This window comes from Syngnathus leptorhynchus, chromosome 11 (assembly GCF_054491065.1).
Source record: "Syngnathus leptorhynchus isolate UIUO chromosome 11, UIUO_Slep, whole genome shotgun sequence".
NCBI lineage: Eukaryota > Metazoa > Chordata > Actinopteri > Syngnathiformes > Syngnathidae > Syngnathus > Syngnathus leptorhynchus.
The window spans coordinates 11,327,222-11,343,246 of NC_141205.1; the positions used below are offsets into that span (position 1 = coordinate 11,327,222).

Here is a 16,025-nt window from a genome sequence, read left to right on the forward strand (position 1 = left end):
GCACAAATGGACCAAAACCAAATTCTGGTAAAAGAGAGGTTGATGCAAAAAAAAAAAAAGGCCAAGCATCATCCAAGCCTCACAAATGAAAGACCTTTGAAAATACTTGACATACCTTCATATCAAACTTCATCTGTGTTTGATTTCAATGGCTCAAAGTCAGATCAAGTTGACCGTTCAATTCTTGTCATCCTGGCCCCGAACAGTAATCGCAGTCCAATTTCATGCACCGGGTCAGTACACCAGTCATCATTTAGGATGTGACAAAAGACTCGACTCTTCCAGTGGTAATTTACACCTTTTCTGCAAAAGACGTCTCTCCCAAATGAGGCGTTCAAAGTCATTCCGGCAGTTGTTAAAGGTAGACGAAATGAGAACCTAAAAGAGTCGTTATAAATCAGAGCAACAGTTCCCCCTAATGTGATTGGATGTTCAGACGCTCGCCAGACGCCAATACTGGGACGCTGCGCAGTTCTTAAATCCAACTTAACAAGAACCTCTCCCACTTGCCCTGCATGCATGGCCAGTGATTTTGCAACGTGAACCACAAGAAGGTAATATTGTGAATTTTAGAGAGCATCTAATGAACCAAATTACAGCAGGTATTTTTCCTTTGATGTACACCTTATTTCTTTTGTCAACTTTATTGTAAGTGCTCATCCATGTGCAGCGCTCAATATCAATCTGGCCTCTCTTTATAACGCCGCATTTCCAAATGAGATTGCACCGAGAAGAATGTGCGTGAAATGTTGTCACCGTGCGTTAATTCAATTGCACAAAGGCTGCCACCATGTACGCATGCAACTTTTTTACCAACTACACACCTCACACACACGCACACACACGCACACACACACACACTTATACACTTCATTCACACTAAATGAGTTCCTCATTTTGCTAGCATGATGTAATTCCGCCCTTCAGGCTGGATATACCAATCCGTCTGTCAGTCTATCATCTCTGGAGTGATGCGAGTTGGCAGCTTAAACACACACACACACACACACACACACACACATGCACACATGCACACACACGCACGCACGCACACCTGCACTGTTAGCTAAATGCTACTCTGTAATCTAAAGGTCAAAGCCAAGACACGATTTAGCAGACACAAAAGTTGATGTGCAGACAGCAATTCAGCAAGCTTCTTTATATTTCATACCTACAAAGAATTAGAAATCATAATTCAGGCACACATTTGTTTGCAATGTGAAAGATAAAAAAAAAAGGTGGGATGGGAGTCAAATCCCAAAATGAAATCCTCCATTTGCTCATCAAACTCTTGCAGGTTGTGAAGTGGTTTCCTATTCCCACAAAAGGAAACATTAGTTTTACTACAAGTATGTCTTACTTTTATAAGAGGCCCACAGACACCATTCCAGCCTTGTGCCCACGCACTTGCACAAGATAATAATAATAATAAATAAAAGGGCCTTCCAGTACAATGGAGGGCAGGTGAACAATGCAAACAACACTGACTAACAAACTAATACGATGAGATATATACTTGCAAACGTGGGAGGGGAGTGGGTATCGGGTGGGGGCTAGGACACGAGACGGCGACTGCAACTTTGCAGGGCGCACCGCTCTTCCTCAGAATACCTGGACTCACACTGGGAAAGGATTGGAGTTAGGGAGGGAAGCGTAAAAAAAACCCTCGGAAATAGGGTTGTGTATTGTGTCGTGTAATCATGTGAGTGCATGCAAGTCTCGTGTCCTCGACCAGCGAAAGGCAAGCCAAAGCAAAGTCTCTTGCCATGGAGACGACCTCTCTGCATCCTGAGCACTGACATGAAGCATCGGAGAATGAAGCAGTAAGGGAGATGGGGGAGAAAAAAATAAGAGGACTTGGACTTTTATTGTTTGCCGGTGAGGAAGGTGATGCAACAACTACCCAATCCAACCACATTATGTTTGTGAAGCTGCTCTTTTTACACATCCAAAGAAAAAACAGTACCCCAAAATGTTTTCGATATTCCAAGTATCACCATCACAACTAACTTTAAGATACATATAAGTACCATATAAGTTCACATAAAAATTGTACCCGAGCTAGCTTTGGCATATTCTTCCCAATTTGAGTCAAACCAGTTTTTCTTTAAGTCGTGTTTGAATATTTGTCACCTCACACAAATCAGACATTATTGCACACCTATTCTGTAAAGCAGAGAGCTGTTCTACCTGCTTTGCACGTCTTTTATTCCAAATTACCTCACAGTGGCACTTTTTGCCCACCCACGCTTTAAGCTACTTCAGAATAATTGAAATTATATTTGCAGGAATTCCGAGCGGAGGCGGTCAGTGCTTGAGCTCCTCCGCCTGCTTGCTTGATGGAGAGCGGCAAAGCGGTAACAAATTGGCTGTCCCTTATTTAAGTCTGTGTAATCAGGAGGTGGGGCTGCTACATTTGGCTGCCGCTTGTCAGTCCCTCAGATCTCGGCCGCTTCAAAGTGTTAACAAGGTGACTATCAGACACGGCAGACGTGGAAGCTGCTGCAGAGGAGGCAAGAGAGGAGGAAGTGGTAGTAAATGGTGGCCCAGTGAGCAGACAAATAAAAAAAAGAACGTCTGGAGTTGATTGGATGGAAGTGTAGAGGATGAAAGGAAGAACATCAGAAGGCAAAAAAGGCCGTTCTGACATAAATCTCAACCTTACAGTGGAACTTTTAAGGTCACTGTGCACACAATTACATGTGTCGAGCGGGAACATCACTGCTATGGTGTACCAAAAATGACCTATCAAAAATGACAGGCCGCAAATGACACATTTTACTCCGTAAAGGGCAAAGCAGGAACATTTTTATTTGTCCTTGTGTGATATTACGTCAGTTTGCGCTAACGTGTTACGTTTCAGCCAGTGGCTATGCTAGCTAAAGCTCTCGCTGAGATGTGCCGTGCTTTGTTTGCGGAGAATAACAGGAACGCCAATCGTAAATGTTACATCTGTTGAACATTTACTATCAGAATTCATGTACGCCATTTAACGCGATTAAAGTTACACTCCCTTTCTGAAGTGAAAGGCGATGTGACATTTTTATTCCATTTCCAGCTCTTCAAAAGCAGCCATATTTCACTCATTGGAATGCTTGTCTCCTCCGCACGCACTAAAATAGCACATTTTGAAAAAATGTATTATAATGGCTCTTGGATCGTTCACCCGGCGAGGATTCATTATCTAAATGTACTGATCCAAGCTGCCAGTTTAATGTGACGTGAGTGGCCTTTTTATTGGTAAATCAGATTTCATTAGTGGAGTAGCCGGGGTGTTAGACAGAGCAAGCTTGGCAACTCTGCTGACTTGGCTCAAGTAATATTAATGGAGAGAAAAAAAACGTTAAAAACATGTCGCAATCATCCAGTCGGCTCGGGCCTAATCCTCCGCCACGCTAAAAGCGTTGATTGCCGACATCCAGCTAAGTGCATACATTTGCATGAGAGAAGGCGCACTGTCACAGAGTATGTGACAAATGATGTGATAATTGCACACGTGTCAATCTCCTAATATCCCAATACTATTGCGCATCTAGACATCATTCTTCAGTCACCATTTGAACTTCATTATCAGAACTGAATTCAATTGTGGTGCGGGGATGCCTCGGCCACTTGGAGGCAGTCACAATTACTTATTAAGCCGTACTATTGTTTATCGTTCTTTGCAGAAGATAAAGATTATATCTTGATCATTCTGGCCAATCAAATATATTGTACAATAAATATTATTCAGCAAGGCAATTGTCACACCAAAGCAACTGAAAGCAGACCTTTTTGTAAATGTGTGTGACAAAACGAATGTCTTACCTTTCCAACATAGAGGGGCTCCGTGCCGGTGTACTCCTCTACCACAAAGAACTGGTTCCACACCCATCCCCGCTTCACTCGTTCCACGGAGGAGGCTCCTTGCTCCCCCCTGCTAGAGTCACTAGTCCGTGCAGCTTCACACCAGCAGATAAAGAAAGTCAATGCAGCCAGGAACGTCCAAGCGGCAATTGTCCAGTAAGGAGCCATGTCCAATTATAGGAAACACAAACAACTAAAAGAAAAGTCCAGTGAGGGTCCACGTGTAATTAAAAAAAAAGATAAAAAAGAGAGGAATAATGTCCACGTTGCAGTGAGGTGAATATTAATCCATTGGATCAAAGATGGTCAGTTGAATGATGGCCGTTTTAGATTATTGTACTGTAACATGACCACTCAATGGGATTCTATCTTTGACCCATTTCCAAGTGAAGTTTCACATGACAAAACAGGATCTTTTGAACTAAACAAGAAGATGCTCTCTTCTGACACCTTGTCTTTCTTTTTAATTCCCCAACAATCTATTTATCCAATCAAGTTAAATGTCTTCAAAATGTCCACCTCTTGTGTTCCAGGTGGTTTCATGGCATGCTGTCCAAAAAGTACGCTTCCTTGGAAGGTTGTTTGCTTGATAAACAGTAAAACTGTAGAATAAAGCGGTCACTCTTCAAATGTCTTGTCCAACAGTGATCCCAAGAAAGGCCAAACCTGTGGGACAGAAAATATGACACGATTACACGACGGGGAAAACAAAACAAACTAAATAATTGTGGCATTTTGAGATGTTAAAGTGAGCGGAGAAGCTTCATTTAGTCAGGCCATTGGCATATTTAAAAATAATTTTAAAAAAGTGCATGTATGGCATTTATGTGACATCATTTCGTGTTGCGCTGCCCTAAGAATTTACAATGTGTGTTTGCTTAGGATTATCGGTTATTTAATGTGTTCTCAACAATGAGCTTGCAGTCAGAGGTCATTATTTGCCTCGGACTGACAGAGCGAGCCTTCAACCTCAGACAGCCGATTAATTGCATGAGGAAGCACTAATTGGATGAAAGTATTAATCAATTAATTCAATCCAATGAGGCAACAAGCACCTAATACCTCAGACAAACACTGGAGAGCAGCTGGGGGGGGGGGGGGGCAAAGGATGAGGGGGGGGGGGGGGGGTGATCTCTGTGGTTCAGTAAATCCAAAGCCGGGAGGAACGGAAATCGGCAAAAGGAAGCCAAAATGAAAGCCTCACAGCGGAAATGAGAGCTTGACGTGTTATGCGAAGAAATATTTGGAAAATCACAAACGAAAAGGAAAGTTTTCTTTGGTTGGCCTCACAATCCCAAGGGGAAGACTACGCTAAGAAGGAACTCCGCCTTGCCTGCGGACGGTTTAACCGATTGTATTTGTGTCCTGTCCGGGGGACGTCTATAATCACACTGGCTTCCCGCTTGGCCCTGTAGCTTCCGGAAATAATTCCTTCTCAAGCTGTTGGTGGAGGCAATGTGCGTGTTATTGGAAAGCAGCGTCAAATCCCCCGGAGCAAACAACCTCGAGAGCGAGTCAAACAGCTCGCTTCTCTTTGCTCACCTGCTCCAGACGATGCGTCCAAAACATTCATGCACTTTGCTGGGATTTGGAGGCTTGGCAGACATTGTTGTGATGCAGAGCGTTAAGTCAGCACCCAGAAAATGCTCGATACACAAAGTGTGTTCTTGTGTGACCTGTGACACAAGTCAGCGCTAGCTCTGATTTTGACTTCAACAATTTGACTACACGTGAAAGCTGGAAAGGGCTGCGAGAACTTGGATTTTTCCAAATAACGACTTTTTAAACTGTTGCACCTACTAATGATCTCCTCTTAGCTATGGATTCAAATACTTCGTCGGTATTGTTACTACTAGATCTTAGTGCTGCCTTTGACACTGTTGACTTCAATATTTTGTTAGAGCGTCTTAAAGGTTGTGTTGGTATTTCGGGGTCAGCACTAGACTGGTTTCGTTCGTATCTATCAGACAGGACGCACCGAGTGGTCCATGGCAATGCGTCCTCTGAGCTCTATAAAGTTACGTGTGGTGTCCCACAGGGATCGGTGCTAGGACCACTTCTATTTAATATTTATATGACTCCGCTTGGGGACATAATACGTAAATATAATGTTAGTTTTCAATGTTATGCGGATGACACCCAATTATATATGCCATTATCAATGACAGATCCGCGGGACTGTTGTAATCTTGAGGCATGCCTTGCAGAGATCAAGCAATGGATGTCTCTCAACTTCCTTCGTCTGAACCCAGATAAAACTGAGATGTTGATAATTGGTCCAGCTCGTTATCAACATTTATTTAAGGAAACCGCTATAACTCTGGATAGCCGTATTATCACTCAGAGTGATACTGTAACTAATCTCGGGGTAATATTTGACCAAACGCTCTCCTTTCAACAGCATATTAAAAATATAACCAGAATAGCATTTTTTCACCTTCGTAATATTGCTAAGATTCGCCCAATCCTCTCGACCAGTGATGCCGAAATTATTATACATGCATTTATCACGTCGCGCCTGGACTACTGTAATGCATTATTCTCTGGTCTTCCCAAGTCCAGCATCAAAAGTCTACAGTTAGTGCAAAATGCTGCTGCGAGGCTGCTCTCACGGACAAGAAAATTTGATCACATTACCCCAATATTAGCCAATTTACATTGGCTCCCGGTCCATTTAAGATGTGACTTCAAAGTTCTTTTGTTAACCTATAAATCATTGCATGGCTTAGCGCCTTCATATCTCGTCGACTTAGTTGTTCCTTATGTTCCGTCTCGTAACCTTCGTTCGCAAAACGCTAGTTTTTTAGTGACACAGAGGGCCAAGAAAATGTCTGCAGGGGCTAGAGCATTTTCCATTCGGGCTCCAGAGCTCTGGAATGCCCTGCCAATGGATATTAGAACTGCTACCTCAGTAGAAACATTTAAGACACGTTTAAAGACGTATTTCTATGATGTGGCCTTTAACCTCTCCCCGACCCCACTCCCCCACCCCTCCCCGGCTGGGGAGGTGGTTAGGTGACACCCATGCTGACGATGGCTATCTAGATTCTCGTGGACCAATTCACCATGAGGGAACTGCAGTGGAATACCCTCCTGGAGGACACTGCCAGGACAATCGAAGGCACCTCCGACAGCTCTTGGCTTTGGCCTGGGCATCCACTTTTTGGTTTCCATATGATGTATTTTATGTGCCCTCTTTGCATCCATTGCAGCCTGGTGATCCTGAAAGGGGGATCCTTCCATCTGTGGTCCCTTCTCAAGGTTTCTCATTTTTCCCCTTGTAGGGGTTTTTTGAGTTTTTCCTTGCCCTTTTGGGAGCCTAAGATCAGGGGATGCTTTGAGAATTATTGTCAATTGATTGTCTATGTGAAGCCCTTTGAGACTGCTTGTGATTTAGGGCTATACAAATAAACTTGACTTGACTTGACTTGACTAAGATTTGTGTCGAAACACATGATACATGTCTGAAGATAATTGCTAAAATGATGTGCAAGGACTGAAGACTGGAGTGGTCACTTGTGGAGATACCGTAATTTTCAGACTATAAGTCGCTGTGTTTTTCTTAGTTTGGGGGGGGAGCGACTTATACTGAGGAGCGACTTATATGTGAATTTTTTGACAAATTTTCAAAATTCAAAACAAAAAACAAAAAGGGAAACTGCGATAAACCAACCGCGATGTAGCAAGGGATTGCTGTAATTTGAATTTCAAGTGACGTCAGCGGTGTGGCGGCTGTTTACATAAAGGACAAAGATTCGATCACGGGAAGACGAAGATGACGAAGGGCCCCACGTAATACCGGCATCATTAGCGGTTTTGTTTGTAAGTAACACAGAGGACGAAGAGTTTGAAGGATTTAATGATTTGGAGTGACACAGAAGGTTTGAAAAACTATTGTGGCTTTTACGCACGCCTGGTCCTACTCTACGGAGCTCTCTTTCACCTCCGTGGATGGAAGTCGGGGACCGGCGCTCGGTTGAACACTTTCAACTAAGCTTCAATGATAATCTGGCGCAATTGCAATTTGCCCTTGCTAGCTGGCCAGCTAGCAATGCCTTGACTGAAAATACATTTTCCTTTTGAATAGTAGGATGTATTTCAGCCACTGGAAGGTTTTCACAGCTCAAAATGTAGTTCTGTGCAAAATTCCAAAAGATGCTAAACCAAGTAGCAGTAGCTATGTGATTGTCATGTATTACTTGGCTCAGTAAAAGTTGGCAGACACTGCTGGAAACATACGCAAAAAAGTGCCAAGATGCAGATAATGTGCATTCTCAGCCAAGCCCGCATGAATCTTGGCTGGGACAGCAGCGGAGGCGGGAGAATGTGACCCGTTTTGCTCCCTTAGCTACAGCATTGCCGGCAGCCATGCCACACAGCAGAGATGACAAACTATCCTCATCATCATCATTAACTTGCATCAGTGCTCCATAGCGTCAACATCAATACGTTAACAAGTACTGTCCAAAATACATGACTCCTTTGACTCCCTTGCTTTGCTTAAATTGATCCCAAATACTACGTTTCAAGTTTCCAATTAGATATGTTCCAGCCGTGAAGTGGAAACTTCAAAGCTATAAAACACACGCCGTCATGTTTATTCCTCGCTGCCTTCGAGGCAAACGGCGTCAGGAGGATGAAATTAATTCATTTTGCCTATCTGCTGCCCCCCCTCCTCTTTTTTTTTCTTACAGTAGATGACTTAACAGGGGCATCAGGCAGTTTCAATGTGTTTAATTAGAGAGCATTTGTATTAAACATATTCGCGCACGCACCAGCGGCCCACAAGTTAGTTGATTTGTAAAGTGAATGTTGAAGCGCCGAGTGCTCGCTATCTGAACACAAAACTTATCCAATGGCTCTCTTCCTTCTTCTGTTAACGCCTCCACAATTAGGGGATTTCATTAAGTGTGTACACATTTACTCATAATTAGGTCTGAAACTAAGAAACGCTAATGAGGAAGTGAGACACATATGCTAGTGTGTTGTGGCTTTCCCTCAAATTTGGCCACCGCCACGCCTGTTTGTCGCCAGCCCACGCAAACTAATTAGCAGCGTGTCAATTAGCACCCTTTCCTTTTCTGGTCGCGGCCAGCAAAATGTAGGCTTGATGATGCAAATACGGCTGCCATACTTGTCCATCTCGTTTACTCCCATCCAAGGCATATTGGCAAGCATTGGGCAGCCATTCGTGACCTATTAAGTGTGCCGGATTGATCGGAGAGCTTGCGCAGGAGTCTCATCAGCGGGCACGACTAGAACGGGCCCTTTGACAGCTGGCAGCAGGCACATGACAGCCAAGCGAGAGTGGCAGCCGAGAGGCAGGGGGCCTTTCCTCGTCACACCTTCATTTTGTAATGGTTAGCAATTTTTTTTTTCTGCGACCTGCAGCGTGTACTTACATCAAAAATTGACATGGCCTGTGTGCTTTGGCATCTTTTTACTACTTACTTTTTACACTACAGTGGGTGGCCAAGCAGAAGTGAAGGTGACAAAATTGGTTATTATCTCTCACTTTCTTGTTTTCCCCCATTTTCTGCATGCAAGTCTACTTCGACCACCCCAAAGTCCTGAAAAAGAATTTGACTATTTGTTTCATCATTGCTATCTAGTGGCGAAATCAATTATTTCTTTACCTGTCATTGTATGTCACTGGCATGGACAGATGAAAAAATATACAGTTAGAGAAAAAAATCTTTAGACACAACAATCTGCTCGAATACATACACATACATACACACACACGCACACACACTTCTCGGAGGCAAGTAACAGTTGTAATATTCCAAACCTTTCTTTGGCCCTCTGCCTTTGTCTGACTGTGTGCTTCTTAGCCACTTCTACAAACATATTGCTTTCCAGCCTTCCACTGTCTCCATCCGAGTTGCTTTGTATGCTGGGCTTCTTTTTTTCAATTTTCTTTTCACTCTTATATTTCTTCTTTCGTTACTTTGCTTTCTCACCGACCGGCATCCCAAAAAGATGGAGCGGCCAAATTGAAAGAACATTCAGTTCGAGGACACGTTGCAATTTCACGTTAAAATTATTTTAATGATTTCCTTTTCATCTCGTGTGTTTTTTTTCTTCAGTTCACTCGGTAATATGGATGAGAGAGAAATATGTCAAAATAAGCCGAAGATCAATAATTCTGGCAAACACCCACACACACAGCATTTCTAGCAGACTTTTTAGTTAATTCCTTCTCTAATAAATTATGTCGAGGGTCCATCGTCTCATGGGATGCAATGCCGCGTGCAGTGTAAACCTCCCTTTCACCGGGTACATATTTACCCTCGACTTTGAAATTTGGGATCAGCCTCTATCACGAGGTGTTGATCCGGCACATTCGCTCACGGCGATTAATGGAAAGATGAACTAAAACCACCTCCAAAGTGCTCTCGAACTGTTTATTCCTCCGAATATATTAAAAGGATTAGCCCGTGTACGTAACGTGATTACGAACAACGCGTCAGTAGCGTGAACAGGCGGAAAGTCAACACACACGTAGATAGACCCTCGTTCTCAGAAGAGTGAAAAGGTGAGGGATAAACTAAAATTATCAAGTGGATTAAGAGATTACTTCAAAACTGCCTTTAAGATTTTTTTTAGTCGAGTAAAACCATAAAATATTGACAGCATACTTACACAAACTAGATTGAATCTAATTTGAATGTGCAATGTGAGCAAAATTGTGTATGTATTTAGTGCACATATGCTTCTAAAGCTATCTATAGCCCAAAACTTCAGAGTTAGAAGTGCTAGACAGGAGAGGAATTCATTGAGTGACCTGAAAAGAATTATGCATTCATCTCAAAACACTCCAAAATAAACGGAAAAGAAATTATTTTGTTATTGTGTCCCCATCATCAGCCTGAGCTACGTGATTATGTTTTCAGAACTATCTTTATTCATTTTATACAGCAAAACAATATCTAGTCAGATGGAAAACAAGGTGAAAATGATTTCACTTCTGCTGTCTATGTTTTCACTTTAAAAAAATAATTACAAGAATGGTCAGAAAAGTTGATAAACATAAAGACTAAATTGGGTGGACAAGTGCAAGGAAGGCTTTCTGATGTCTTTCTAATGCTCAGAGCACAACTGCATAGAGTCCAAATGTTTAAAATGCAAATATCCATTAAGTCTCCCTTGATGATCCAAAAAAAAAAAAAAAAAAGAATGAAACAACCCCACCACTGCCAGTTACGCTTTGACTTGCTGACATCCTGACAGACCTCCACCAGGATCACGCCGCATTTAACATTTGCTCGCGGCTGAGTTCAAGCATGTAGGTGGTCTCAGGGGCTCCGCGCGAAGCAGAGGGCACGGCCGCTGCCGAGTGTTGACAGAAACCGCCGCTCCTCATCTAACCGACTATATGGACAGGCGTCAGCAAGCCTGGACATCATCCATCGCACTCATGCAAGCGGAAGAGGCTTTTTTTTTTTTAACCTGACCATCTCTTCATGCTTGATACCACCTCTCTCTCTGCCAGCTGAAGCTGCGAATCCAGAGCGCTGGCGACCCGTGAGACGAGCGATTTGGTAAAGTGCAGCTTGCAGCCTAGTAGAGTGCTTTGGTGCAGCACGAGTGGATACCCACCACCCGCTTATCTGGAAAAAGTCCAACAGAGTCCAGGAAAGAATAAGAGGTATACCTCATAGACAATGTTGCAATGAGTCTAAAAACATCACGGATAGAACTGACTAAAAAATATCTCAATCTGCAACCCAGATTTTGCAGGCGTGCCATTATATGTCAAGTGGGGCTTGCTTGTGAGGATAAGCAAAGAAAATTGCGGTGAGGTGCAGCGCCAGATAGGCTGCAATTAGCCTAATCACAAGAGCGACGTTTGCACGCCACCGACAATATGTCACCTTCCATTAGGGGCCGCAAGCAAACGCAGGAGCCTTAATGCGTCGCAACGCCCGTTCGTTCTCCTGCACAGCTCCCCGGTGTCAATGCGCATCTCGCTCTCCTCTGTCACGCTCGGCCACATACCATTGACTCGCCAATACCACACAGACACAGAATACAAAGTCTACTCGAGAGTGAGCGAGCCAAACAATGGCGTGGTCCAATTGCTGCTGGGCTGTATGGGATTCTTGGCAGGCAAACAGAACTGGCTGTCAAAGTGTGGGGGTGGGGGGTGATTCAGATGGATGAAATGGGTCAAATGTTTCTGCAGAGGTACTTTGGGTCAAGCATTGTAAGCTGCGGCCAAGCAGAATTCAGATGCGGGACCCACACATGAGCCGTAAACTCGGCTTTAGCGACAGCCAGGGCGGTATTTTACATTTAGTGCGGAGCAGTTGATTCAATGCTGAGTTTTTGTTCCCACTTGGACCCGTGTCTGTCATTCACTGTCAAATCTTGTCATCATTCGTCAGAGAGTTTTGATTGAGCCTGACATACTCTGCATTGCAACATGGGGAGTTTGAAAAGCGGCAGGGCCAAGTGATATTTTAAAACTTGGCTCATTTGTTTGGAATCTCCATACAGCGTGCTTGAGTGCCAGCAAAGGCACTTACAGGAATGACTGCTGTTATATGTACCAAATAATGTCTGTGGGTATGAAACATTTGTAAATAAAAAAGCAATTTAACAAATAAACTTGACTGCTGCTGTTTGGACACTTCACGGAGACAGACGTGTACAGTCTTTACAGTCAGCCCTCGGTGACGGGGCTTGCTGAGCCAAGTGACTGTGACAAATTGGGATTGGAAACCATAAAAAAATGGGGGGCTTTAATAAGGATGGCGGAAGGGATTGGACCCTGGTGTCGGGTTCACTCCAATGAACAGACTGCGTGAACGCCTTCTGAGCCTGGCTTTGATGGCGGCTTTCATCCATCTGATGGAGAGATTTTGCCGATGCAAGTTGGAGCTGGGTGTCCTTCTTGCAACTGTGCGTGTGTGTGTATGTGTGTGTATGTGTGTGTGTTTGTGACTTTTTGAAATCGGTCCCAACTTTATTTGTGGGTGCACAACTTTAAATGCATGTGGGCAGAAAAACACGGAAGGTGATGAAATGTGCAGTGTTTGTCTTTTGGAGCGGTGGGAACAAACTTGTGAACGCACTGGTGATGAAATATGCGTTTCCAAATAGTACAAAATTTAACACTCTGTAATGTTGTTTAGTAACAGGATTACAACCCTAAGAGACGCCGCTGATGTAGTTCAGTGCAGTGCTTAACAAATGTATTAGACAAGGGAAGGAGACTCTCCAGTATTGTGAAGAAATTTGCTGAGATTTTAATATTTTGACAAGGGAAGGGGATTTTCAAAATAAATATTTATGTTTTTAAATGTGTGCAGGGTAGGACAAAATTTTCAAGTGATCAAGGCACTCTTTAAAGTCATGATATGATTCCAAAGAAGTTTTTTTCCCGTACTATGCCACCGTACACATATAAAGAGTGTTAATTACCAGTACACTTCTTGTGTTCGTTATTTCTGGAGGTTTTTTCCACCTCCAGCACCGAGTCAATCGGCACGTTTCTTCTTTTTTGTCCGCTTTTGCTGTAGTCTTGACTCTGTGCCATCCAGTGCGTTCAGGCATGAGATTGCCATTAAACCTGAGAGCGAAGCGACCCTGACTTTGTTTCTCTGCACCCCCATCAACATTGTGATGGTTTGATTGTGTGCTTGCCAAATTGTGCGTGAAGATCCGCCACTACAAATGTCGGTGTTTAATTTGTTGACCGGGCGTCCTTCATCTTCTGACCGGTGTTTGCGTAACGTTCAGTCAGGACACGATGCCACGAGTGCTGCCACCATGTTGGGAGCGCACAATAGGAAATGACAAGCGCATTTTCACATTTCGGGAAGCCTGCATTATGTTTGTGGAAAGGTCAAGCCTACAAGCCTGGGGACAGCTTGTATAAGTGCGGTAATTATGATGTCGCTACTCGGGAATCAGAGGGAGCTTCATGTCCGGTGTCAACACCCAGCACACGGAAGGGAAGCTATGTGAATCCGTTGGAAATGTCAGCGACGGGGTATAAGGGAGAGCGATTGGAAAGTCATTATTTTCTCAATTGTGATTACTGCCCTTGAAGAGTGAACGGTTTCCTTGTTGCCAAGTTAAAAACAAAGCGTGCTCCTCTTCTTGACGCTGACACGATAAAGGTCAAGCCTAATGACGTGCTTCGTTAGCATCCAGAATGAGGCTCGTCCGGAGCACCCACGGACGAGAGGATAGCGCACCTTTTAGCATCTCTGCTGACGCGGCACGCAATCTCGTTTGTCGTCATATATACACGGGAAAGGATCATTGCATGCTCTTTTCTATACTGCTTGTGCTCACTATGGTTGTGAGGGAGCTGCCAATCGCATGGAGAACTTGACACGAAGAAAATGTGAAATGCCTTAAAACATTGTTTTGGGCAGTACAATGCAAGTACAATAATTCTAATATAAAAATTACACTGACAAAAAAATATGGGTACCTGTACAAGATTTTATAGTGGTGACAATTTGTTTTCCATTGTTTCTGCATCTTGGAATAGAAAGTATTCTGCAACAAAAATCAATTGAGAGGGAAGCGGTGATGTTCCTGTAAATGCCTAAAGGTGTCCGAAGTGTAAAGAGGGTACCATAAATAGACTTTTTTTTAATTAGCGTGCTTTAGAAGAATAATTTACATGCGGATATTAGGTAATTAGAAGATGTTTGGGGCTTTTTGCACATATTGACTAACTCGTTTGTTTTCTGTGCGGAGACGGGCATGATTAACATCTCTCACTGCAACTTGTAATTGGCATTGCAGCCACTACTTGCCAAAGAAAGTTTCTTTCCCAGACAACTTTTTACAAATCAATGGAAATGGGGGAACAAAAAACAAAATGCATTTGCTACCAAGGATTTCTTTGCAAACTCTGTTCAGGTTCTTTTGCCATGGCAAGGTGAGTCCATGCGCAGTGATGTGAATGGTTTAGGAAAAAAAATAAGAAAAGAAAAGCACGACTCCTTCAAAGACTGTAAGAGCCTCTTAGTAAGTCTCACACTTCATCATCATTTGTCTCCATGCTTTTTTTTTTTTCTTTTAAAAATCAATGGAAATGTGCTTCTTTGTGATGATGAGCAACTATAGAAGTCTTAACAACCGTCTCAGGATATGATGGGATGCATTAAAAGATGTGAACGTAGAGTCAGGGTGAGGTGCACCGGTTGTTGTAAACAAATAGCATGCATGCATGGCCTGCTCGGATAAGTAAGGTTTTTGTCCTTTTGTCAAGCAACATTTGATGGGTTTCAGACAACCAAATACGTAAAAAGAGCTGCAAAATATTAACCATGTTTTATACAAATGCAACACAGAAAATAGGACTTGCTGTACATCAATTTTGTGTCCGAAAAAAATGTTCCTGTGAGATGACCCTTCACCTTTGGGTTCATGGAAATTGCACACATAATAGAAAGAACATGCAGTTCAGATTGACTAATTACAGCCACTTGGCCGTCTATTCGAGAATACGCTGCACACTGTGGGCCACTCTAGTTGCAGAAGAGGGCTCTTTCATTCTGGTATAATTAAACACGCTTCAGGTAGCTGAGATCTAAGGTCATAGGAAGCCCTCGGCGGGCATACCCATTTGGCTATTAGGATGGAAACATCAATAGGACTCTGAGCATGAACTGAGTTTGAACTGCGGCAAGTAAAGCAAAGATTGATGATGAGACAAAAATGAGTGTTATATATATATATATATATATACATATATATTTTCACTGTTGTCATAACAACGATGTTTTGCATGACGCATGTACCTGTTCTTTTATATACAATACACGCCCACACTTCCACCGCCCACACTTCCCCATTCAACTTTCTCATGGCGTTCCCTATTACGTCCGCCTTACAACAACAACACACACACAGGGCGGGGCAAATCTACGCCCACAATTCTCTCTATAACGTTCTCATGGCGCTCGTTAATAGGTCTGCCTTACAACCACACACATCGGGACCAACGCATGATAGGGCGCGCCGCACATTTTGAAGAAAATCTAGGACGTTAACCAGCGCCTAATAAAATAAAATACGGTATATATATATATATATATATATATATATATATATATATATATATATATATATATATATATATATATATATACCGGATATATATGTGATATATATATGGATATATATGGCATTGTAATTGTCATATATAT

At 42.9% G+C, this 16,025-nt stretch overlaps 1 protein-coding gene across 2 annotated transcripts in view; it reads right to left on the reverse strand.

Moving 5' to 3' along the window:
* The window catches only part of cdh22 (cadherin 22), a 78,949-nt gene that overhangs the window by 33,650 nt on the left and 29,274 nt on the right, over positions 1 to 16,025 (reverse strand). For both annotated transcript variants that reach the window (XM_085924644.1, XM_085924645.1), the window contains one exon: positions 3,808 to 4,512. In XM_085924644.1, coding sequence (XP_085780770.1) covers positions 3,808 to 4,014 — 207 coding nt within the window. In that variant the 5' untranslated portion in view covers positions 4,015 to 4,512. The remainder of the gene's footprint in view (positions 1 to 3,807; positions 4,513 to 16,025) is intronic.